The sequence below is a fragment of the Poecile atricapillus genome, chromosome W (genome assembly GCF_030490865.1).
Source record: "Poecile atricapillus isolate bPoeAtr1 chromosome W, bPoeAtr1.hap1, whole genome shotgun sequence".
Taxonomy (NCBI): domain Eukaryota; kingdom Metazoa; phylum Chordata; class Aves; order Passeriformes; family Paridae; genus Poecile; species Poecile atricapillus.
Window position 1 is genome coordinate 14,465,625 of NC_081288.1, and position 26,591 is coordinate 14,492,215.

At 38.6% G+C, this 26,591-nt stretch overlaps 1 protein-coding gene and 1 long non-coding RNA gene across 4 annotated transcripts; one reads left to right on the forward strand and one right to left on the reverse strand.

Moving 5' to 3' along the window:
- Positions 1 to 767: 767 nt before the first annotated feature.
- On the reverse strand, positions 768 to 2,572 carry LOC131592483 (uncharacterized). Its single transcript, XR_009280627.1, has 3 exons — positions 2,492 to 2,572; positions 2,105 to 2,224; positions 768 to 1,774 (listed from the first exon to the last, which is right to left on the reverse strand). It is a non-coding gene; the product is annotated as an uncharacterized LOC131592483 (long non-coding RNA).
- Positions 2,406 to 25,503, forward strand: BCAP29 (B cell receptor associated protein 29). Of its 3 annotated transcripts, none has more exons than XM_058864024.1 (8): positions 2,406 to 2,640; positions 2,932 to 3,035; positions 6,502 to 6,602; positions 8,751 to 8,901; positions 13,073 to 13,208; positions 15,776 to 15,887; positions 23,057 to 23,157; positions 24,535 to 25,503. In XM_058864024.1, exons 2-8 carry the CDS (start codon positions 2,944 to 2,946, stop codon positions 24,571 to 24,573), a joined length of 732 nt encoding a protein of 243 aa, XP_058720007.1. In that variant the 5' UTR covers positions 2,406 to 2,640; positions 2,932 to 2,943; the 3' UTR covers positions 24,574 to 25,503. The 3 variants fall into 3 exon arrangements, with proteins under 3 accessions (XP_058720007.1, XP_058720005.1, XP_058720006.1); XM_058864022.1 differs by having other exon boundaries at positions 2,557 to 2,701; XM_058864023.1 differs by lacking the exon at positions 2,406 to 2,640 and having other exon boundaries at positions 2,763 to 3,035.
- The last annotated feature ends 1,088 nt before the right edge of the window (positions 25,504 to 26,591 follow it).

The window sequence follows — 26,591 nt, forward strand, 5'->3', positions numbered from 1 at the left end:
AACCCCGACTCCTACAGCTTCAGTTAGAATTCCTTCCAGGAGCAGCAGAGTGCACTCAACAGGAGAAGAGAGGTCTCACAGCTGTTTGCAGGAGACATCTTTTCAGATCTCATTTTTGGTTGGTGGGTAACATGCATCAGCTGCAGAGGAAGTGCAGACACACTCAGTGAGTCTTTCTGAGATCTCATGAAGCTCCTAAAGTGAAAACACTACTCAAGTCTCTGGCACTGGGGACAAGTGAACATAGTCCTATCAGTATGAGGCTATGCTAGTGGCAGAGCAGCTTACAGTGCTAGAAAGAGGTGAGTATGCAATCAGAAATGGAAACTTCTCTGTAATTAAAGGAAAGTCTTTATTCACATTTTAACAGCTTCAGTGAAGTATAGTGGCTGTAGGCTAATAGTTAAAATGTAATAACCAGAACATTCTAAGAGGTTGTGTTTTGTCTATAGTGCTGATTAAATTTGTTTATGAAAATGTGTTTAGATGCTACTTAAAACTGGGGCTATTCCTACTGCGAAGATTGGATTGAAATGACTCCTTATATCTCTCTCCAGTATTTGTTGTGCATAAACAATTACTTGGGATGTAACCTTTCATCCAGACATTGCTTGGCAGTAACTAGGAAAATGTTGACACACTGGCTCCATCCCCAGGCTGCAGCCCTGGGAAATTTTAAGTAAACAATTTCAGATTGTGAGCAGCTGCAAACAGCTCTGCTCAAAACTGCTTATACAAGAACTTCCCACTCCATGTCAGTTCCGATGGATTAGAGTAACAAAGAACTACTATTCACAGCATTTTATCTGTCTCATGTTGATGGAACTTAGTTAGGAAAGAATTCCCCAAAGCAAGTAGTTGTGTCAAAGAGTGCTGGTGATGCTCTTATAAATGAAAAGCTAGACTTGCCAATACGTGAAGCAATATAGCAAATTTACTAATTTGATCGATAAAAGGTGAGCAAATTTTACAGCACTGTGTGAGGGTAACTGCCCTAAGCAACGCACAAATTCAGGGTTCACGTGGTAGTCTTCTTATACCATTCTAGGCACTTCACTTCCTCAAACTTTCAATTACTTTCTACTTGCTTTTCTTCATAATCAGCAGTTGTGGTTTTTGAAGCTCTGTTGTTGAGGTGGTCTGAGATGGTCTTCTGATGTCTCTTCAGCCTCCTATTCTTCTAAAATATCTTTTTTCCACTAGCATTATTTTGGTTATACAGTTTGTCTAAGAAAGTATATTTATATTCTGCTAACATACATTTTGCAAGCCCTCTTTCAGTCATTCCACAACTTACAGCCAGCATGTGTAAAAAAATGTCGTCATAGGGCCTCTTTCTCAGTTATTACAAAACTTAAAATAAGCATGTTTAAAAATGCCTCTCAGCTCATGTTAGTCTTACTTCCCCTTTTTAAGTGTTTAGAAATTCTTCTATACTCAAAAAAAAACCAATTTATAGCTTGTACAAAGAATAGTTTGAAACTTATACTACAAGGTAGTTTAAAGCTTATATTAATTACTTGTAGATAATTACAATTTTGTTGTTAAAACAAACTGTTAGCTAGAAGTTTACTGTTATATAGTTGCTTTGTTATACCTTACTTCCATGCCTTACTTTAGCTGATTCTTAAAACTTCTTTATAATAATCCCATGGTCTCTGTGTGCATTGCCCAGACACACATACATAGATGGGTGCTATTCGATTGACACAAATCACAACCTGATTTCTCACAATGCCCAGGTAGACTTCTTCCACTGACAGCACCTCAGCATCTGTTAGAATCAAAAGGAAAAAGTGATCAGAGGATGTCCTTCTTATGCAGGAGCAAAGAAGGAGAGTTGCATGGAAATAATGTGCTTGGAGCCTTGGTATGCTGATAAAAAGCATTGCACAGGACAGTAGAACAGGGTTTTCTGAAGGAATACTGACGCCCAAACAAGCCTGTTTGACAGTGAGACTGTTGTTCGAGTGTTATTTGTACTGTCTTTATGAATCCTGGACTTGTTTTCCTTGAGAAAACGATTTACTGGGTCTTAATACATTAATGTAGTGTAGCACATGGAGGAGGAAAGGGATGGACACATGCAGTATTTCAACTGAACTTTAGAAACTCATGATAATCCTGGAGAGCAGAGTTGAAGTCTCCAGTCGATTAAGCTCGAGTCATGGAGCGGTAGGATGATCACAGCAGGATTCCGCAGCAAAATGCTTACAACCATTCGCTAGATAGGGATAAGATAATGCTCATTTGAACCCTTCTCATCGCGTAGGTCCACGCGTTTCCCAACACAGGTGGGGCCCCTTGGTAACTCCGCGCCCGCCGTGCTTCTCGTCCCAGCTCCGCAGGCGGCACCGCACGGGTGCCCCGGCGGCCGGGCCAGGCCGGGCCGAGCCGAGCGCGGCCTCTGCGGCGGGGCCGGGCGGGCCCGGACTCTGCCTCCCTCCCCCGCCCGCACCTTTCCCCGACCGGGCCGCCGCCAGCTCCGCACCGCCCCCGCCGTGTCACTCAGCCCCATCCCGGCCCACACCCCCGGGCAGGGCGGAGGCAGCACCCTGTTCGCACAGACACCCCGTTTCCCCGCCCGGCCCGCCCTGTGCCGGCGAGAGAGACCGGCCCGCTCTTTCGCAGCCCCGGCCGGTAAGGCCCCGCTCCCGCCCCTTGTCCGCCATCAGCTCCGCCGGGTGCCGGCGCTGACGAGGTTCGAAGGCCGGGCGGGTGGGAGGGAGGGAGGATGAGGTGGCCCCGGGGCTCCGCAGCCGCGCGGGGGGCGCCGGCAGCGCTGGGGGGCGAGAGGCGGCGGGAGGAACCCGCGGGGCCTCGGCCGGGGGCTCTGCCCGCCGGGCCGGCGCGGTCCCCACCTCCCTGTCCCGGGTGTCGTTCGGGAGGGGAAGTCAGAGCCGCCCGCCTGAGCCGCCCGTTCCTCCGCAGGCCGCCGGGACGATGACTTTCCAATGGACGGCAGTGGCTGCCTTCCTGTACGGCGAAATCGCAATAATTCTCGTGCTCTGCCTGCCGTTCATTTCTCCGCTGAGGTAGGAGAACTTAGGTGTGATGAGCAACGCAGCTCGCTCTTCTCACCAGTTTGGGCTTATTTTACGCTTCTGTTTTCATAAACTCGGAGCTTTGCTGCATCCTAAACTAGTTGTGAACAAAGCCTAAGGAATGCTGTTCGGGACTTGAGTATCAGGAGCTGCAAGAATCGCAAGCCTCTTTAAGGAGCTTTATGTTTTCTAGGCAGTGCTGATTCATCCGAGAGCAGCGGTCGGGGTGTCCAGAGGAGCCCCCTGCTTTGCTTCAGCAGGTGGGGCGGCTTCTCCCAGAGTTGTGGAGTAGGCAGCATAGAGGAAGACACCTGGCAGTAATAAATGAGAGTAGAGTGCGGTTTTTTCAGCATTTGTTTGACATATTTGTGAGGTGCAACTTTATGTTTTGGTGTACACTAGGCATTGTGGGTGCAGAACAGATAAGACGTCAGATATTCAAAGCAAGCAACAAACTGTAAGGGCTGCAAGAAATTTGTGATCACTTGTTTAAAAAATCTGGAGTTGAGTTTGAAACAGAAGGTTCAGGACTACTGGAATAAAGGCCTCTGTAAAACTCCATAAAAACTCATATATAGATTAAGAAAATACTACTACTTCTGGAACACAACACAGCAATTAAGAAAATAATCGATTCTTCTAAAATAAATGCACACAGGGAAAGAAACAAAATTAATTTATTACCCTTACTGAGGCCTGACTTAGAGCATTTTCTTGTTTTCTGTAAGTAGCTCTTCAAATTTAGTAATATTATTTCCCTACAGGAAATAATATTACCAAATATTCTCTGCAGGAGGCAAGAGAAGCAGACTTATGATTTTTTTTAGAATATCAGGAAGTCTTAAAAAAAGAGCACACAAAAACCTCACAACCCCCCAAAACAACAAGCAGAATGAAAGTTTAAAGCTGTTGTTTTGGGTTTTTTTAAATGTCTCTGTCTCAGCAATGCTCCATAAAAACTGTTGCGTGTTTGTTTCCTGCATCTTTAGATATATTTAGAGTGATGTAGCTTTTACTACAGCTTTTACTGTCCTCTTAAGGAACAAGCGTTGTTATGGAAAGTCTAGATTTTACTACTTAAGCCTGCGGAGGAGTCTTGAAAATGACTGTCTCCTCAAGTGGTACCAATGATTAGGCATGTTTCCTCAGCTTGAGAAATTGAAACTGTTCTAAAATCTAATTCAACTTCTGTTTTTTTACAAGTTGGCTTATGAGGAGTTCAGCATTTCAACATAGACTATTGAGTTGTTGTATTTCTTATTGCTCTCTAAGCAAAAGTGCAGCTGTGTAAGAGGAGTATTATGGGATCCATAATCATCAGATTATTAATGGCTTATGTGAGGAAACTAGTTGCAAGAATTTCTGCAGGCTGATGTCACAAGCATAATACCTTGGGAGTATTGAAATATATTTCACTTATGATTCAAACAGAGTCCAGTGTTTGTGGCTGAAAAGCAAATTCATAACGTGCAGCTTTACCAAAAGTCATTCAAACTTTAAGCTTAGTGCTTTTAATTACATGGTAAGGATAGATTTGTGTCCTTTGTTTGGCGCTTTCAGCTATTCCTCTGAACAGTGGTTTCCAAACAAGTGAAATAACTTTATCCCTTATGTGATATATACAATTACCTTCTTAACAAAACTAGCAGGAATCTCGTGGGGTTAAAAATCGGATTTAGCTGCTATGTCAGTACCAGAGAGCAGCAGCTCTGCCTGATGCATCTTGGTGGCCTGGGAGCTGGTTCTGTCAGCAGTAAGGCATGCATGGTTACTGACAGGTGGGAAACTGCTGTTCTTGGAAGTTTCAATTTACTAAGTTGTCAGTCTTCAAATGGATTCATTGTCTCTCTTGTGTGTGCACATTTTTTTAATATTTTTTTTTCAAATTTGCTAACGAGTTTTCAAGTTCCTGGGGAAAAAGTAAATTGACAGTATAAAAATGCAAATACACAAAGTGATCTGTTCTACCAGGTGTAGTACATTTAAAATTGTGGCTAGTATTGTAGTTTGGAAGTTTTATATTTAGATGACTTTTGTCACCAAAAGGAAGTGAAGTTTTAGTAAATGTGAATGTCAGTACTTGCTGAGGAAAAATAAATGTGAAAATAAAACACAGGAAGATTTTCCTGTAAAGAGATCCGTATTTTTAACCTGATTATAACTTGGCGGTGTAGTTTATCTGAGGTCATACCTCAAAGAATCACTTCTTAAGTGGAGGTCAGTATGGAGCTTGAAAATTGTGTGTTTAAAGAGTTGGTGAATTGGCTTTGTGTGAGTTGTAGCTTGAAGTAAGCTTTTTGTTTGATACAGACTGTGGCTGTCTTGCTGTAAAGAATTCAGATTATACTAGAAGACTTAAATGAGGTTTTCGTATGCACAGTGCTAAAACATTTTAATTATTTCTGGTGGAGAACTGGAAAAAACTATAGGAGATGATGCTACGGTCTCATTTGAATTAAATTCATAATTGTTTGGAAACTGCTGTCAAAGAGCAAATTTTAACAATCTCTGGGAAGCGTAAATAGTCTTAATAAAAGTAGGAAATTTTACCTCATATAATCAGATGGTGAGTTGTATGTCTGTGTTACATCCCTGTGGCATGATTAGGTATTATTTCATTTGTGCAGTAGTACTGATTCTAATCTTCAGCAAAGCCCTGGTTCTAACCTGCGGTAGATGCTCTGTAATCACTTGTTTCAATTCATTTGGGCACACACTGGATGTTCTTTGTCCAGCAAGTGTGACTTTTGCCACAGCCCTTCATGCAGCAACATCAATTAGACAACTAACTGTTAAAAAAAAAATTAAAAAAAATTGTCTACACCACCATTGGCCTCACCAGAAGGTGAGGAAGAATTTTCTGTAGCCAAAAAATGTATGCTTGGGAAAGAGGTTTTAACCCTTAACGAAGTATGAACACAAGACTTGTCCTTTTTGTTGTCATTACAAGTTAAAATGTAATAACAATCCTTGTACTTCAGAGTTATGCAGACTCATCTTTGTAGAAGATAAGCCTTCTGAAGGAGGATGGTAGAGAATTTCTGGATGTTTTTAATTTTATTGCCTACAAGAGGTATTAGTGGATAAAAATAAAAATAATGGAACGGGTTTTACAGTCTTTACCCTATCCCTTGTTATAGTCAGGACTGGATATAACATAGTGCTAGCCAAAGTATAAGCTAAAATAAAACATATCTGCAGAGTACCTGCTATCGTGCAAAAAAATTTGCAAGTTAAAGAACTTGCAAAAACAACTGTTTCCCCTGTATTAACAACAAAAAAAGAGAAGTTAGATTACTGGAAAAGTTAATGTATACCTAAATTATATTGTGATTAAAGGAGCTGTTGAGAGACGTTATACAAGTCTCTTATCAATAACAGAGCTCTCTTCTGTGGGGTTGTAATGCTCTTCTGTTAGTGCTTAATTATTTCTGAATAACACAACTCTGTTTTACAGATGGCAGAAGATTTTTATGTTTCCTCTATGGAGCAAAATGGCAGTATTTTGGAACAAGATGTTCCTTACAATAATAGTTCTGTTGATCGTCTTGTTTCTTGGTAAGTGTTAATTTCTTAACAAATGGGTAAAAGAAACATGGTACATTTAGTTTATATCAGTAAACTAATGGAAGGGATTCAAGCCTGGTGTAAGTCAGCTAATTTATTGAGAAGTTACATAGTGGAATGGAAGAGGAGAGGGCTGCTGCATCCACATTGGGAATCCAAATGCAATTGTAATATGCTGAGTGAATGAGAAGGAAAAATGGAGCTTAATCTAGGCTGCTGCTTGGTTTTCCTTTCTCAGACAGATAAATGAATCTGACACCACAGTTTGGCTGAGCTGCACCTCATGCAGCAGATGGCACTCTTTCTTTTGGTTGCTGTTGAAATAGGAGACCAGAATATATCAAAGCACTGGGCTGTTTGAATACTTTTGCTCAGCACAGATACAAAACAGGTGCTGGCTACATCTGTAGATCATAAGGTCTATGAAGTAAGAGTAAAGCTTTAATGGTTACCGTATGCCTGACTGATTTTATTTAATGTCTGTCCTGACTGCTGTGTACGAAGCATCTCCTATATTTCAGTGATGAAAGTAGTTCTCCTGTGTTTCAGAGATATTAATTAAGTAGTTCTCCATGGATAAGTGTTTCCAGTGCTTTAGAATACACATGCTACTTAATTCCAGGCTACTTGAAATAGAAAGAAAAAATGCATGTTTTTTCTGCTGAGGGAAACATACAGATGCACATACATATATAACAATGTCAGACTAGGCAACAGTACTATATTCTTAATATTTAAAGTACCAGAAATGCAAATAGACTATTCTGTTATTTTTTTAAGATTATGTTTATTATTCTTAAAATTAGGCCTTCAGTAAATGGCCTAAGACTGAGAACTAATGTATTTAACTTACTCTGTTGGAATCTGTTGAAAACTTTGACCAAAGTTTGCTTTTGAGTTGGTGCCGGTCATTAATTTTGTGGAAAGGTAGAATTGGGCTAAAGGAAAACAGTGATGAGATACCTGCCCCATAGAATGAAGTGATAGGTTATTGCAGGCCTAGACTCTTCCTATAGCACAGGGACATGCATTGTTTAAAGCTTCACTTCAAGGTTTTTTTACCACCTAAATAACTTAGACAGATGAGAGAGACAGTCACAAGTGATGATATTCACACGTACTTTTGTTTGCGGTTGATTTTGCCTACTTAGACAAATGCAGCAGCAATTTGATAACATCTGGCCAATATATTCTGCAAGAACTCCAGAATACAGAATAGAGAAATACAGAATATACACAGAATACATATAGAATACAGAAAACTACAAGAAATATGTATTTTGTTGATATGCAGGAGGAGATCTAAGGTGCTGTATTGGTTGTAAGAATGTCTGATGATCTTACATTTAAAGATTGTAATATGAACTCTTAACTGGGTTAGGTTTAGGTGGATGTAAGTCCTAATTAATTATTTTGTCCTTTGGAAGGTGTTTGCAGTGCACTGGCCCTTTTGCAGGACTATCAGGGGTATGTGATGGAAGGAAGCCGAAAGATGTATGAAAGGCAGATGAAAGAAAGCTGAGTTGTAGCTTTTGTCCACCACTCCTTTTATGCTCTTGTTGCAGTTAGTAGTCACTACTGATGTTACTGCTGCTGCATTGCTACAATCTTCCTATGTTGATGGATGTTAAATAAACAATTTCCTCCCTCTATGATTGAAGCATAAAGTAGACCTTTCTGTCATTACTAAAACACGTGTGTATCTTAAGAAAACTCTGTGTGAAGCAAATACTTGAGCACATACTACTTCTTTTTGCTGCTTTTTCTCTTTTCTCACTGTTTGTCCACTGGGGAATTTTAGCTCAGTTGTCAGCAGTGACATTTTGACACCATAGGGTCTTGGGTAGCATCCATAGAGCAAGTTGCTTTGGTCTGGTGGCTAGGTACAAGTGTTTGAAATACCTGTTCAAGCATATTTTGGGCAATGGTTTGTCAATATTTCTGGAAATGTGCTAGAGCACTTCACGATTTATCAAGACCGATCTTTAAAATGCATGGATAACATAAGTGATGTCACTATTTGTCCTATTACTGTTTGCTGAGCAGAAAGTCGAAGTACATATTTCTAGTACTAAGGTGTGGTTTAGCATACATGTACACTCACAGATGTGAATAAGAACAGACTGTTTTTGTTTGCAGATGCTATTAGAGAAGTCAGGAAATACTCATCTGTTCATGTGAATGAAAAGGCTGCAAATGTCAACAGCAGTGCCTTTGATCATATTCAGATGAAACTCTTTCGGTCGCAAAGAAACCTGTATCTCTCAGGTTTTTCCTTATTTCTTTGGCTGTAAGTATAACACTTTTCTAATATTTACATAGTATGTTTATTACAAGAACTACTGCAAAAAGTAATTGTAAAGATCAGAATGACAGTTTCAGGAGGTTAAAGAATTAATTGTGACCAGGTTGGCAACAAGGCAAGTAAGAACAGGGAAAATAATGCCTTACAACTGTTTGAAGATGGGAAGGCTATGTGAGCAACACATGGAAAGAAACATTTTGAATGCTCTAGAAAGAACGTATTTTGCAGAAGTTTCTTTGGGGAATACTCACTTCCTTAAACTTACACTCTTTGTTTTGCACATGGAAAACAGGAATAAAAAAGCCCTCAAAAGCTAAAGTAACTCCTAAATAATATTATCTGGCAAGCTGGTGTCATTGCACCCTGCTATATTGAGAAGCAAAGCTTGAGTCTGACCTGAGCCACTTCAATCTCAAGCTTGAAGTAAAGAACTGTAGGATAATATTCCAGCTTTCAAGGAAAGTTTCAGTTGTATTTCAGATCAAGCACTTTGTGTCAGCTTGCCTGCTATGATACTATGATCTTAAGTCTTGTATGTTTTTCAGCATGTTTAAGTACAGCTACTAAAACAGGGTGAAGTTCTGTACTGCCTGCCTGTAGCAACCAAGACTACCTGTGAATCAGTAGCCACAACAACCTGCAGATATTATCAGTTGAGCCAAGAGCACATGAAGTCACTGGACATGGATGATGTGAACAAACAGAAACAGACACGTTGGTCTGATGACTTCCTATTTGTACATTTTTATGATGGCTGGACTAGGAGTGTTGGTCCTCTTAGGAGTTCCTTCAGTGAGCTGCTTGACATTGGCTCAATACTCAAGAGGAACACAGAACAAGAAAATCACAGACTTATGACAAACTTCTCCCCCTTACAGTGATATGTGGCCATTTTAGCAGACGATTGACCACAATGAAGTGTCAAGGAAAAATGAATACAAAGCCTGAGCAGAAAAGCTTTGGAAAAAATAATATGGTTGTAGTCTTGCTCATTTGTGATAGGAATGCATCAAGTTCTTTGTCTTCCTACAGAAAGGTTAAGTAAATATGCACAAACATGTTTTTAATCTCTGCTCCGAGAGGAATAGCTGGATTGCTTCCTACACAAGAATTGGAAGCTGGGCTCTCAGGACCCTACTTAGATTCAACTTCCAAGGAAGAAAACTTGTCAAATGACCCCAGTAGATTATTTTGTATAAAAGCTCTGCTCTTGAAGAGTTTTGCTTGAGGATTTTTTGAGCTGCTGGCCTTTCACCAAGATTTAGGAGAAATAAGCACTTCTCCAGTAGTCACTAGATCAAAGGACTTAGTAGAGCTATTTTGCTTATGCATTAAACAGACATAATGTCTGTTAGAGAAGTGAGGGGAAAGTGTTCCTTGGGTTGTGTTATCCTGTACTGCTATACCATCACCCAACCAGCGTGAGACCCCATTTATCATGAATGGGTAATTGGATGCCCCTAGTTCATCCTTTGTGACAGTTTTGGTTCATTTTAGCACATCAACCAATAGAAGAATTCCACAAGAGTGGTATATGGAGATTCATAAAGTGGAGGAGGCTTGGAGCTTGTCACTTCTGGCAAGACAGCAGCAGTTGTGGGGCTCAGTGATTGCAGAGCATTGGGTAATGCTCTACAGGTGAGGAAAATTACCTGTCAGTGGGGGTATTTGGGCCAGTTGAGCCCTTCATCTGAAAACTGTGCAGAAAAGAGGATGGTCATAGACCCTGGAAACTGTCCCCTGGGTAGGACAAAGACACCCACCCATCTGCTAGTCTGACCTGGTCCTCTGTTAGCCCATGCTGAATGAGAGAGGGATAAGAAGGGCTGAAAACTAAAGAAAATCTCAAGAAAACATGAGTCCACTGCTCACTGGTGCCTTCTAGGAGAGTCATCAGGGTATGTAACATCACCCCCAGTAGTGGAAGATGCAGCTAAGGAGTGCATATGCCAGTTGAGCATATAAAAGTCTGTGGCATCCTAGGACAGCAGAGAGAGTTGGCCAATGCCATTGCAAGGCTTAGTTTGAAAGATGATTCTGAGGACAATCCTGGTGACCACAGAAAGACAAGCATTGCACCAGTCTTCAAGAAGGACAAAAAACAGGATGTAAGAAACTAGAGACTGGTCTCCCTGGAAAGGTTATTAAGCAAGTCTTACTCAAAGACGTTTTCAGGGACATGAAGGACATGATGACTTGGAGCAGTCATCACAGATTTACTTAGGGAAGATGATGCCTGAACATCCTTGTTGCCTTCAGCAGTGACATGAATGGCTGTGTGGATAAAGAGCAGAATATCCCTTTTGCAAAGCCTTTGATGTAGTGTCTTTTAGTATCCTAATAGCCTGACTGTGGAGGGACATAGGCTCAAGAAATGGATTAAAAAGCAGGTGGGAAGTTCCCTGGACCTTTGGGCTCAAAGGATAATAACTTTGTGAATTTCAGCTGGTGCTCCTCAGGAATCGGTACTGGGCTCAGTATTGTTTAATGTCTTTATTAACAACATGGGTGATAGGATTGACTGTGCTCTCAGGAAGCTGCTCAAGGTGCCAAGTCAAAGTGGTTGACATCTTGGAGAACTGTGCTGCTTTTCAGAGGGAGCCAGAAAGGTTGAAGAAATGTGTTGACAGGAATCTTATGAAGCTCAACAAAGACAAATGCAAAGTCTGACATTTTATTGGATTATCATATACAGCATCCAGGCTGGGGACTGGCTGTGTGGGTGGGTAGGAAGCAGTTTTGCAGGAAAAAGCTGGGGATCCTGGTAGAGAGCCAGTTGTGTACTGAGCTGTGATAGCAAGGATGTAGTTAGCAGGTCAAGGAAAGTGGTTATTTCTCTCTGTCTCACATGTGTGGTGTTGCAGCTGCAGGACTTAAGTCCAGTTTTAATCCCCAAAATACTGGAGTACTGCAGTGGGGTACAGAGAAAGTTGGAGGCTGAAATATGTGACCTATGAGGAGATAATGAAGGAACTTTGCTTTCTGCCAGAAGAGACTTTGAAGGGAAAATCCTATTGGTTTCTGTGTCTGTCTAGTAGTAAAAAGGATGGATCCAGTTCATCTCAGTGGATGCAAAAAGGAATGACAAGAGGTAAAAGGAACCTGAGATGTTCTGACTTGTGGTAGAAAAGTACTGCTGCTGTCAAGAGCAGTTAAACACTGGAACAAGCACCCTGAAGGATGATGTAATCTTCCATCACTGAAGATGGTAGAAGCTCAACTGGACAAGCCTCTAAGGAATCTGCTCAACCTGTCCTGCTTTTCATGAGATGGAAGCCTCTTTCAACCTATGTGATTCTGTGATTCTCTTTTAGTTACGGTGTTTTAATGAGTCCTGCATCTGTAAGTTAATAAGCAATAGTAAATTTGCTAACCTGTGGAAAAGCAGTGACATGGGGACTTTTATGCAAAAGCAAATTATTTGGATTTTTAAATTTCTTTGAAGACCAGCTGCATAGTTACATTATAGACATTAATTTAGTTCAGTGTTGTGTTGCCTCAATTCAGCAACATTTGAAAGACTTCAGGATGAGTAATGAAAATAGTGATGCAAATAATCAAGGGAGATATTTGCAAAGCTCAGAACTGAGGTGCTGTATCAGTGTTGACATCCATATGTGTTCAGATGTAGCTGTATTGACAGTATTTTAAAGATTATTGTGCTCACAACGCTAATTCTATTCTTGCAAGGCTGTTTATAAAGCTGTGTGATTTTTTTTTTTCCACTCATTACCAAAACTTCTTGTTTAGCTCTTGTGTTTGGAGATCAATCCTGTTAAAAATACTGGGTCACGTAACAGTAATTAAGCAGCCTTCAAAGAGACCCTGGCTGGTCAGAGACCTGATTAATGCCTGTGGGTATTTAGGAGGAGGGAGGTTCTGTATCAAGTAAAAATCAGAATGTCAATGGATGAAAATATTTTCAGTCTCTTGTTACTATTACTTGTCATCAATCAGCCTGGATGTTTCCCTTAAGGTGCTTAAACAGCCCTCTTCTGGTTTTATTTTTACATCTACTGCCGAGAAAACCTTGTTTTGGTTTGTGAGATTTTTTTGTTTGGTTTGATTTTTGTTGTTTTGGTTTTCACTTGTGGTTTGGGTTTTTGTATTATTTGTGCTGTAAGTTACAGTTCTGTTCACTGTTTTTCTTCACCAGTGTATTGAGACGTACTGTTACCCTTCTTACTCAGTTGGCAAAAGAGATGGCATCTCATGCAGCTCTGGAAACACAAGTAAATGATGCTACTGAAGCAGCCAAAAAATACATGGCCGAGAACGAAAGGCTGCAAGAGGTATCTTTGAGTTTCTTCAGTAACTTTCTTATACAGCAAGTAGTTAGTACAACCTACTCTGAGGATGGTTTGCAACAGAATGCTTATTCATTTTATTCCTTCTGGTTGAAAAAGGAAGAAAAATATTTTTACAATATGTAATTAAGAATACTGAAAACAAATTATAGTAGCATCTTATTAACAAAGGAAATTGTAGTAAACCAAATAAATGAAGTTCTGTCTTTCCAGTACAAATTTCATCAAAGTAGTAATAGATTCTTAATATATCTCTCTGAATTTAGTCATAACAAAGTAGAGGGAGACACTAATTTTATTCCTTTTATTGCAAACAGTTGCCTGTTTAGGTCAAGGCTGTAGCCTTGAGTCCAGGCTCAGTCCTAGTCCAGGATGAAAAAGCCTACTATATAACTGTTTTCATGCTGACTTTTTCTTCTTAATAGGATTTTCTCCAGTTCTGAATGTATTTTCCAACTTGTAAAATTAATCTTTTGTATTTCATGTATTTTGTATTCTTCTATCTTTTTATGGTAGGTCGGCCAATTTCAGAATACTTCCCTTTCTTAGTAGGACACTGTTGTAGCATTAATGATGTTACTACCAAAAATTTCTTAATTAAAAAAAACACCAACAGACTGAAGAGATGTTATTTTTATGCAAAGAATGATTAGGCTGTGCTACAATACATAAGTATTCAGGAAGGAAAGGTATCAAAGATAATCAAAATAATGTATGAAATCTTTCCTTGAAACTGTTTAGACTTCTGTTTGAAGAGACTGAACCCTGAGCTGAGTTCAGACATCTAGACATAGGAAGGCTTTTAGAGTCCAGCACATTGTCAAAACTAAATTCCCAGTGGGTGTGTACAGGTTTCCTTCCAGTTTGTCTAAAGCAGTGTCTATGGTTACTGGCACTGTCATTTTTTTGTAATAAATCTTCATACGAAGACTCTGGACAAAAAGTACTAGAAGGGATACAAAAAATCCAATTGTTTAAGAGGTGTTGTAAGGAGCACAAGTCTATGTTAGGTGTTTCCCAAGTATAAAATGATTCCAGAATTTTGGGATTTGGTATTTTGTCAAAATGATACAAACTATTCCCTCAGCCATGGAATTTGTCTTTTTACTGCCTAGGGGTATGGTTTTTTTTCTTCTCTGTCCTGTTGGGATTTTGCCAAAAGTCCTCTTTTTTGTTCTGCTTTCACATTCTCTTAGCAACACATTCTCTTAGCCGCTTGTAAATGATAGCCAGAAATTGGAAACTGTAGTCCTATCTGGTTCTATTTGTGCATTTGATTGCATGGTTTGCAAAAATACAGGTAGCTACAGGTACAAACAGCATGCTGTGGCTGGATCTCCATTGTGATAGACATGGGAAGTGTTCAGGGTCGGAATACTTTATAGACATCCTATGGTTTAGGCTTCTCTGGCTTGGCCCCTGCAGTTGTGTTTATTTACAAGTGCGCTTCATTACACTGTTGGAGAAAAGCGAGAGCAATTGTACATAAGGCATTGGCTGCGAGTATAAATACTGTGAGTTTACTCTGGTGTGCAGGGTCTGCACTGTCACCTGTTCAGAGGTTCTGTGGAGCACAGGACTTAAGATTAAAGTGTAGAGAAATAGCTGTTTGCATACTAATAGAAAGAGGTGAGCACACAGCAGAGAGGACAATTGGCTATGGTTTTGTTACCAGTAGTTAAATGTCATTTCAGCTCTTTGGTTAAATAGCTTCTGGAAATCTTTTTTCAGCTCTTTTTCTTGGATTGTTTACCAGTCTTTATAAACAGTTATTTTTCTTCTTCCTAAAATAATCTTTCCCCTTTGCTCCTACTTGTTCCTGGTAAACTGCGATACTGCTAGTTCACATAACAGCTGTTTGTCTCACTTGTTTTACTTTTCTTTTTCCTGTTCAGCATTTACAACTTTTTTGCTATTACAGAGATGATGTGTGGTTAGATAGTAGAAGCTTTATGAGAAAAGGATCTTGTTATGGGACCTAATATTGCACCTTAAAAGGGTGCATTAGAATAGTAGTGCCAACATTTTTGGAGTACAGGGAATGTATTGCTTGTGTCAAGTGTTTACACAGCCCTTTCTGGATCCTTTCCTAGTTTTTGTCTTGAATTTCACTGGAAATTGATTCTGGATTTTGGAACTATTCTGAAGATTGAAGTAGCTGCAGTATTCTGAAGTAGCTGCAAACCTACAAGAAAAGAATTAGAACCAGTTGCATGTAAACATGGGAGTGTTCTGTCACTGACAGTCCCAATGTGTATCTTCTGAAAAATCCATTTTAAAACCTAAATGGAAGTTGTACACTTGATAGACATACAAAGTACTCTTACACAGGAGACAGCACCATTCTATTACAAATATGCCGTTACCTAAAACACTGGGCTTGTTTATTTCCTTTTTTTTTTAATTTGGGGGGATTTTTTTCTACAATGACTATCTGCCATTTGGGAAAACCTAATGCTTTGCAAGATCAGGGCTGATATTCCCTGGATATTTTGCATTAATATTAGACTAATGAAAATAAAATTAATTGTAGCAACTGTGGTTTTTAATAGGCCTTGAGTGGAAAAGGAGATGGTAAAAAGAAAGAGTCAACAGATGCAACTGAGGAAAAGTTGAAGGAGGAAGTTGAACATTTGAAAGCAGAGCTACAGAAGACATCAAGTGGTGAGTATTAGATAGGACTTCTTTGCAATAAGAAAAAGATGATTTCAACACTGAATGTCAAAGACTAGGTATAGCATGAACCTAGTTTTGATGAACCATGAACCATGTTTCCAGAGCACTCGGCATGGATTTTCTTTATCTTTGACTAGGAACTGACAAAACATGCCATTGGCATCCCAATATTTTAGTAAATGTGTTCATTATGAAAATATATAAGGTGTAATTGGAGCACCTTAGTTCAACAAGTTGGACTGATATATTTAAGTGGTGTTGACTTGTCTTCATCTACGACATGAACAGGATCATTTGCAGGTTGCTTAAAAGCATCAGTTTGATCTTCCATGTCATACATAATAGCCACTCTCCCTGTATAAAATGGGGAAATATTGTGGTTGAGGATTTTTACTACCATAGGGTTTCTGTCAGACAGCAGAAAAGTCATTGATTAGTGTTCTAAATTTATATATGTTCTGCAGCTAAGGTGTTAAGATGTTAGCTTCTTTAATTTTTTTTTTTGTTTACAAGGAAACATACCTTGCAATTTGTAACATAATACATTTGTTAGCAGCTTCCGTGTTTAAGGTTTAGGTAGTCAAAACTGCTTTACAGGCAGCCCAGACTGAGATAGAAGCAGATTTTACCTGTTTGATTCTGTCTTACTGGGATCTCAAGGTGTGTGATGCCTGTGAATACCTGCTCATCTGAAATCAGTGTTTTCAAGATAACACTGCCTGTGATTTTGTAAACATTAATCAGACGTTCAGACTGTAACAAAAATACAAATTTTCTTAGTATGAGATAGCATATCATCAAAACATAGACTTACTTACATATTGCCTGGCATTGCTACAATGTTGTAAGAAGAATTTTTTCAGAAATATTTCACGAATCCTTTTCACTGTCCACTGGCAATTCAAATAAAAAATGTTAAACCAGCTGTTTTCAGCTGGGCTTGAAGCAACAAGAGTCTTTAAATAGAGTCTTGTTAGTTCACATTCTCAGGCATGTTTGATGATGGGTTTTCCCTCTCCTGCTGTTTTCTTGAAGAAATGGGGGAAAAGTGCCTTTGAAGTGACAGGATCAATGAAAAATTTAAATGCTTATGTTTTATTTAAACTAACTGGTGGTATGTAACACTAATATAATGTAAGCTTTTCAGCCAGGAATGCTAGAGAAAGCTAAGGAATAAATACATTTACCTCATGCTGCTTCAGCTTCATTCTCCCTATGGGATGTTGTCCATCCAAGAGATGTATAAATTAAGGCATGCTTGAATCTTTTGTTAGGGCAAAAGTGGGAGAGAGGGTCTTTCTAAGGAGTGAATTGGAAAATATTTGCAGCCCTTCTCCTGATGCTACCCCCCTCATTGCCAAAAGCCCCATGGGTGGTATGGGAATTACCATGGGCAGCTAGGTGGTGTTGAGATATGTCCATCTTACCTTTTGTAAGTTTTCTTATATGTTATTTTGAGAAAATGGATAGCCAGAAAGCTTAAAGTACTTGATAAGAACAACCACATCTGTAGACACAGCTTTCTATAGAGTGTTAGAGAACATGAATGAAATTTACTGTTTTCTTTTGAAATTCCTGTAAACTGGGTAGGTGAATGTTGACTGTCACGTTCACTAAGTGTGAGCAATGCATTACACAGAATGAAAGCTGAGATTGGAAAGTTTGTTTTGCTACTGAGCTTACATGACTGAAGTAATTTTTTCTTTGTGCCGTTAAAGTCCACTCCATGAAATTGCAGGGGGAGAGGTGAAGAGTGTCACCTAATGAAACAATACAAAACTAGTATAAAAATAAAAACGTTACTGGATTTGATTTTTGAGGTTTTCTTATTGTTTGTTTTTCAGCTATAGTATTAGTAAGAATGATAAATTTGGATTTTGTTCTTGGTTGGTTGGGGGTTTGTGTTTAGGTGGTTTTTTGCTGCTTGAAAGGAAACTTTTTTTTGGTTTTCAAAAGCAGTTTCAAGTATCCATTGCTTTGGTCTGGGGCACTTATTAAGCTGCTGATGCATGGTAATATATTTTTTAGGGTAGGCCATGAGTTGAAAGGTGGGTTAAGTCAGTATAGTGACAGCCAGGAGGAGTCCTAATTGTACACCTGCATCACATTTAAGAAAATAGTTCAGTATCAGTTAGTGCTGTAACTTCAAAGGCCATGCAAATTTCCTGTAATGTTTTGAATCAGTATTTACAACTGGCAGAGGAAATACTGTATGTCTTCTCTTTCTGAAATTCTGACTAAAATGATAGTGTAGACAGATTATTGCACACTTTCAGGAGACTCATCTATCTTTTACAGAAAATATACACTACTTTTTCCTTTTTCTCGCTTAACAGTGAAATCCTAAGTTAAGAAGACTTTTTCCCGTGCTTTGAACAGGTGGGGAGGAAGAATCAAAATACAAGACAGATTAGTGAAATTAGTAAAATCTGAGGAAAGGTTGGAAATAAATCTTAAGGTTTTTGAACAAATTTGCTTTCTTTTCAGGCTTGACTTTTCTACTACACTTTCTAATAAACTTGATTTATTTTGGAAATGAAGCAAAGAAGGCTAGTTCCTCACTACTTTATTGCAGACCCACATATTGTTGTCAGGGCTTTATAGGCACCCAGCAGTGGGGCAAACACTTTGAGAGCCTAAATCCATTTCTAGCATACTCAGACATGTAATAACATGACTGGTTAGAAACCTTCTGAGATGGTATTTTATTGATAAACTTTTATATTATGGAAATGTCTCCTTGATAACTAGAAATAAATGTACATATTGCAGCGGTACCCAGTACAGATGTGAGAATGTTTCTCCTGCTACATATTAGACATACTTCTAATAAAATATTGATTCATATAATTAAAGGTTCTCAATATGGCTACTGGCCTAGGACCAATATGAATTTTCTGGGGAAAGAAGACATGCCATGATACTGTTTCATTTTGATGGCTTGGAAAACTATTCAAAAAACCACAGCAAAACAAATGCAACTGGGCATGAGGTTAGACCTGAGAGAAAGGTTTCATAAAGCCTTTTGTCCTTATCCTTACAGTGGTCCTTGTGCTGGGGTGGGAACAGAGCTTCATGAAATATGTACTGGCTCATCAAAGTCATTTAGGTCCTCTTGAACTTCAGTTCAACTTTTTCTGAAAATACCTTGCCTATATATTGTTGTCATAGGCATATGGTAGGGCAGGAGGAAATTCTAATGGAACGTCCATGCATCCTTTAAAGAGGTTTTTTTTGTGCAAGTGTTCTTTGTTTCACGGTTGCATAGTGTTGTAGGAGACAGGAAGAGAGCAACAATTCATGTGGAGGGCTGGTTTTGAAATAACTTCTTAACAGTTGGCTATTCTAGAAGGTATGCATGTACAGCTCTCAATTGTGAAGATTACTACATGTTTGAAATGTGCTAAAAAATACAGACACTGGGAATACATTTCATAAAACTTCTGCAAGGGGGAGTTCAGTTTGGCCTTGGTGTTGCTGGGTAGGCTAGTGCCAGATAAAAAAAATTCACTGAGCTTAACTGATGCACTCCAATTTTTAAAAACAAACAAGTTTAAAGAACTGGCCACAGTCTTTAGTTACTTAGACAAAGGCAGAGGGAAGTTGAGAAACAAGGTCTGTCTTACTTAACTGTACTTTGTACAAAACTGTGAGATGATAACCAAGGGTGGGAGCCATTGCAGTGTCACGTGCAGCAAGAGTTGATACTCACATTTGTTGATTGGAAGAGATGGCTGCATACAGCAAGCATGGGTTTATTACACAAGGTTGTTTATGCTATCCCATGATGCTGTAACATCCCTTTTGTAACAAAATATCATTTGAGGTGGCTAAAGGTACTTGAAGCAAATCTGTAAATTTTTTGGCCCTGCTGTCTCATTTTAAATTCTGACCATTATATCTTGAGAAGAGAATTCAGGATTAGTATGGAGTTACTTGACTGGAGTTGTGTTCCCAGCCTTACAGCGTATTTGTTGGCAAATCTCTTGTGCCGTCAGTGCCTAAATTCTTAAATGTGAATAGTTCTTTTTTAACTTGAAAACTCTTTTAAAAGAGGGCTCTTTTTTACTTGTCAACTAGTCCAAATCATTTGGGTTGTAGGCTTGTATTGTGCCCAATGCTAATGTAAGTTCCAGATCGTTTCCTTAGTAGCAAGCGCTGTAAGTCAAGTGATTTAGTCAGACCAGGACTAGTAGTTGTGCAAGGAAATGCCCAAAGAATTATTAGTTGTTTTGTTGCTGTTTGGTTTTTGTTTTAGTGTTAGGTTCTCCATCATTGTTGAAATGAGAAGATAATAGAAATGCTACAACTGCTGTGGTAATGTAGCTCCTCAGAGCAGTTTATTCCTCATCCTTAGAATTCAGAGCAATCTGAAGTAAACTGTCTCTCCTGGAATAGGACTCAGAGAATGTGGTGAAAAGATATTTCTCTACTTTTCTCAGACCATACATGTTACATTAGTTTATGGACCTTCAGTCACACATAAGTATAAAGGGATGTAGTTTTCCAAATGTCTTCCATTGAAACAATGGCCTAGGAATAGTTTGTTGATTGTTCTTGTAAGGAGAAGAATGGAAAAGGATAGCCTACCTCTCACAGTATTGGAGAGGCTGGATTCCGTGTTTGGAATTTACTGATTATTCCCCTCAATGGGTGCATTCATGTAGAAGCAGCATCCTCACCTCCTCCCTGCTCATGCATTGACTTGGTGGGAGGTGTCAGCTCTGGGGACTTGCTTGCTGCCAGTCCAGCTGTTGTGCTTCTGTGAGGCAAAGTAACAGGCCAGATGGAAACCAGAAATAATAACTGAGTGTACTGTGCACACAAAGGATCTCCTGTTTCCTGCTGGATCCGTGTTCATATGATGGGATCCATCTGACAAACAGTGTACCTGATGAACGCGGCTGCACTGCGGTGCTCGTGCGACTGCAGAGGAGCTGGGCACTGGTGTGTGGACACTCTGGTGCTTCACAAGCCATCCAGGGAAATTGGTGCACTGGGGAATTCATGTTGTCAAAGACATGATGCTCCTTTTAATTTTGTGGCCCCAACAGGAATGAGTCTGGATTTGGTGGTTTGTTGATGTTTTGGGGTTTTTGTCCATAGCCAACACAGGTGGAAAGGACAATCTGTTCTTTGGTTTTTCTTCTTCTAGGGTTAGGTGAGGTATTTCTGTCATACATCTGTTTTGGTCAAAACATTAAAACAATGCAGTAGCTTGTTTGCTTTCTTGATTTGTAGATACTTTTAGATATTTTGTTCGTGTTCTAAAGATAAAATAGTTTTTAGTTTCAACTAAAGTACTGCGTTGCTACTTATAAATAACTAAATAGTATTAGATCAATTACAAGGAGTTACAGCTTTTTCAGAAGTGAGATATTAATTTTTACTATGTACAGAAATGTTCAAATAAAAGCAAGATTTATCTTTCTAATTAGCAGATTATTGAAGAAGTGAAGTAGCATATGTTGGGTTTTTTTTGTCTACAACTTAAAATTCAGAAGCTTATCAAATTGTGACAAGTTTATTTTATTGATATCCAGATTTTACTGTTGAATATTTTAAACAGTACCGAGATTAGAGAAAGAGTAAATGCAGTGGGATTTGACTTGTCACGTGTGTGAAAATCAAAGTTATTCCAAATACCAAAACCTTCAAAAAATCTGTATTAATACTGTCAAGAATGACTTAAAGGATGGAGGAAAACTGTGTAAGAATATGGAAATGAAAGAAAGGATTTAAAGAGAAACTATGGCTTCTTAATCATGTTGGAATCAATAGACAGAAGTGTTATTGACTCGTGTGAATCTGAATTTCAGGATAGGTAAAAGTCCTGTCACAGAAAAGCCACTTGTAGAGTTCTGAAATGAGAATTTTTTTTTTTTTTATGTATATATTCAAATTAATTATTTAAAAGTAGCGGAAATTCTGGGTGAGGGAGTTCTTCTTGCATGTAAGAGAGTGGTCAAATCTCATTTCCTGATGTTTCAGGAACTAGCATCCAAAGAGAAATCTGGTTCATACCAGACTGTTTGTAACTCAGTGCTTAACAAAAACCACATCTAGCTCTCCATCTTTTCAGCATAGGCTTTTAGAAGTTTTTAGAAGTGCTGCAATTCTTGAGTCCAATGGAGGTCTCTAGGAAAGAAGAGTCTCTCTCAGGGAGTTCACAGTCAAAGGATAGATTCACTTTTGGAACAAGGAAATTTGCAAATGTTCTTTTTTTATTTGTACCACCAGATTTGGTTGGTTGAGTTTAAGTGGCCATGTGAGGCAGCCTCTACTAGATCATCAACAACATTTCTTTGTTTTCACATGAATAGATAAAGATTTAGACTATGCCTGTGGTGCTGCATCAGAGAAATATAATGATTCCTGAGATACCTATAGCAGAGGAATATGAAAATGTCTAAATGACCTTATGTAACAGCTTAGGACTAATGGCTTTATGGCACTTTGTGGTGTTTTATCTTGCATGGTAAAATAGCCCCTGTGGAGTCCTAGGCTGTCTGGTACTGCAGTGTAGATGTGCTCTCAGTTTATTTGACATGGAATAGAGTAATAATTATTTTTTCTCATGTGAAAAACTTGTTCAGAATTGTTTATCCAGCCACCACCATTTCTGCCTTTTCATCCATAAACTGATGCTGCTAATCATTTAACTCATGCATGGTAAAATTCAGAGCAGTGTGAAAAGGTGAGGTCTGTGCTCCTATAATTATATATCATCTTCCTCCTTACCATGTTTTTTAGATGGTCTCAGTTGCTGTGTGAAAATCTTGCCCAGTGTTTGAGTTCCCTCCTCTTCTTAAGATGTCTGACAGTTTTGATTTTGGAGTCGCGGAGTTTTGTTTTTCTAGAACTGTCTCCTGCAATGTGACAGAACACTGTAGTCATCACATACTAGTCTAACTCTTTCAGGAGTTTAGTGGTCTCACCCCTTACCATCCTGTTCCTTGTGCTGATCTTTCTGAACATTGGCAATTCTCTTTCTGCTCTCTGTCCTCAACTTCCATCTGTGATGCTGTACTTTGAATTCTAAGCTTTTTTTAGAGGAAGGACTGTCTACTGCAGTGGAGCTCTAGTGCACATCTAGGGTTCTAAGAAACTGCAGGAATACAAGTAATAATTAAAACACCAATTCTGGTATTTTACAGCTTTCCATAAGGCAAAAACTGAAGTGGCTACAGTTAAAAAGCAGTCTGAGGGCCTTAGAAGAGAATATGATCATCTGATGAAAGAATTTGAACAGCTTCAGGTAGGTGGCTCTGGATCACCATACAAGTACTGTGTTTTGAAATTGTACCAGTAAAATTCTGTTTGTTGGTATCTATTGTGCAAGGGAATTTACCAGAATCTCTTAAGGTAGCATAAAATTACAATTGCCAGCATTCCTTAAACTTCTTCAAAATAGTAGAATTTTGTTTTGCAAAGTAATTAGCATTTTCTTTTTTGAACTTTGGTTGGCAAAGCTCAGGTTATCATTAGCTTCAGTTTTACTGTTACTTGGAAACTAAGATTTAAATGGTTTTGCATGTGATGATCAAACTGAAATTCTGTAAGAAAAGTATAGGAGGGGTGTGTGTGTGTGACAAGGGTAGTATATACACTGCTTTATAAAAGTTATTTTATTTTATTTGCTTTTAAAACATACTTTTTAATCCTGGATTATAAATGTTGCAATACTGTTGATATACAAGGATAAAAAACCCAACAAACAGCCTAGGCTAAAAACAGGCTACTATAAAACTCAAACTGAAGTACAAAATAATTTAAAAAAACCAAAACCATATTAAGCAAAAGTTCATTTAGCTTTGATGGAGTTTCTTATGTGCATGGCTATAATACCCATAAGATACACAGTAAGTATTTCTGGTAGAACTGGGAGTCTGTATTTTAAGTTGTCTGACAGGTGTTCATATGCTCCATACCCAACATCTGTCTTGAGCAAAATGCAGTAAAAATTAAAATTAGCCTATTTACAAGTAGTGATCTTGGGAGAAAATAAATTATCATTAAAATTACAGTGACCTGCTTTTCATGAAGAGTTGTTCAGTCCTGTATTAATAAAGAAAAGGCAATTTTGACCTGGTTATAATGTTTTTTTCCTGTACTCTGTGAAACCACTTACTCGTTCCCAGCCTCACCCTGTACTTCTACAAAGATTGCTCAACTGATCTCTGTGTTCAATTCAAGACCACCATGCATGGCCTGTCCTTGTGCTTCCCTGTGTAATGAGCCATAGTAGTCCTGCTGCATTTCTAACAGACTTGTGGTCTAAAACACACATCCTTACCATCTTCTGTTTACCCCTGAGTGGAAAGAACAGAAGGTACTGAGCACACAGTAGATGCAGCTCCCAAGGACAAATGAGTTGATAGCAGAAAGTGTTTTCTGGTGAGTTTGCTGCACGGCTCAGCTGTAACACCAAAGGGAGCAGAATTAGGCTGCACAGCCTTGACTGCTGGCAGCAGCAGCTCAGGTGTTTTGTGGGGCATTGTTGATGGGACTACAGCTTAGAAAGGTGTATGGTGAACAAATCAGGTGTGACTGCAAAAGGGCAAAATATGGCGTCTGGAGTCAGTGGTTTCTGATCTTGCCAAACTTAAATTATTTCTAATCTGTCTCTTTTCAGCAAAGTTTAAATAAAGCAGAAGATAAGAAAGATCTGTAAGTGCATCTAAGATGGATGGCATCGCTACAGTTGCTTGAATGAGAAAAGTCTTGTGCTGTTGATGTTCCTGATCCATACCTGAAACAAAACTTGATTTTTCTGAAAAGCACATGCATTGCAGGTCACTATTCAGATTCCTCTAATAAATCAGTTGCCAAAATGTTCTGCGTTGCAAATAAAATGCTAAGTGGCTTACTGGATTTACCATGGAGTTTGTCACTGCTCTTGTGAGGAGAAACTCAAAAATCTTTGAATTCCACCTGGAGCAACCTGTTTTCCAAGTTTATTCTTCCCATGATGGTAGCAGATCACCATTGCTTGTTGCATTTGAGTGAGGTTCTATATCACACTAGATCATAAAAACAATTACTTAAACCTCATTTGCAGCACATGTTTGGAGTGTTAAAAGCTCAGTTCCCAGTGGGTTGAAGAAGGCTGAAAGCTTTTTATCAGTGGAAAACTGAATGACAATCAGACTAAGGAAAATAAATGTTGCATTTCTAAATGCAGTGCAATTCCAAATGCAATCCACCTCACTAGCTTGTGATATTCACTTTAGCCACATGGATTTGAGTGTATTTTAACAAACAATATTTTGCATGCCTCTGGTTTATTTTTCTTTAATATATTGGGATATTTCAGTTTTGGGTTGGCTGGTATTAGCAGTCTTTATTTTTACACTGTTTACATTGGTTTACTCCTTATGTACTACTTAACTTCTTTTGCCTCGCTAAGTAAAAAATCTTCTTAAATGTAGATAGTTTGTTTTGTTTTGTTTTCATGGATACAATACCTCAAATAAATGTGCACTGTTTTGCATAAGACCTTTTTGGTATTCAGAAAGTTGTTTTGAGTTAATTTGTTAGTTGATTCCAGTTTATATTTGAAAGTTTGATATGTTTGTTATATTAAAGGGATTGTTTAAGTTCATGGTTTCTGGATTTATTCTTATAAATCTCTCCCAGTATACTGTCTCCTCATAGTTAATAATTATATGCACTAGGAACAAAATATACTTCTTAACTTAGTGATGTTTAACTCTTCTTGAAGATCCAGTCTCCATAGTGGTAGTTTTGCTTGCTCTGGAAATAGGATTTGTTTAGTTTAGAATTTAAACACAGCTTATCAAATAGTATAAGGCAAAATAACATACCATATTAAATAAGAAGGCATGTGTTTTTAAAAAATACTTTATCCTTGCTGAAGTAGTACAGAATGTGTTTTCAGAGATTCTGTGACACTCAAGATTTTTTTTTCTTTAATTTCTGTAAAAACTTCCAGGAAAAGTTACAGATTTTTCATTCCTGCATACACATGTTTTGAAGATGTAGTTTAATGCATCCTTTTTGGGTTTTTTTTTTTCCCCACCCCTTTTTGAAATATTCTAAATTGTTGTGGAATGTTATCTCCAGTCAGATCCAAAAGCTATGGTTGTAAGCCTTGGAGGTGTAACAAGAAGTGCTGGTTTTAATAACAGAGCAAAAAACCTCATATTTCTTACTTCAAGACACCAAACAAAAGCAAATAACTCTTGCTTATTTACTGTTATCTACTCATATTTCAGACACTTCTGCTAGTATAAGTAGATAATGAAGTAGAAAATTAGAAGCTCATAATGAATGATGTTGTGCACTTTTCATCCTTATAAATTTGTCTTAAAAAGCAGTGTGGAACAAAAAATGGATGGCTGTGAATGCAGTGATAGTACTGATATTTCTCCTTGAGAAGGAGCTCTGAATGCTTTACACAGTTTTTTTGCTTGAGAGCATGACTGAAGTGTGAAGGAGTACAGGGTGGAATGCACTGTTTCCTTGGACCTGGAATGAGGCTGGGTATTTTCAGACATGCAACATGCATGCAACACGTGATAGATACATGCTGTAATACATTACACAGAAAACCTTGATATTGGGCCACAGGGAAATGTTCCCTGCATTGGAGATTCCTTAAACACACAGACTTTGTATTTTGCCTCCATTCACTTCTTTTGTCACGTCTGTTACTAGGATCCTTTGTCA

Excerpts from the sequence above, each read along its gene's own strand:
- BCAP29 (XM_058864024.1), top strand. The coding sequence starts at position 2,944 with ATGACTTTCCAATGGACGGCAGTGGCTGCCTTCCTGTACGGCGAAATC. Across the intron at positions 13,209-15,775 it reads AGAACGAAAGGCTGCAAGAG|GCCTTGAGTGGAAAAGGAGA; the intron begins GTATCTTTGAGT and ends GGTTTTTAATAG. Across the intron at positions 15,888-23,056 it reads GCTACAGAAGACATCAAGTG|CTTTCCATAAGGCAAAAACT; the intron begins GTGAGTATTAGA and ends GGTATTTTACAG.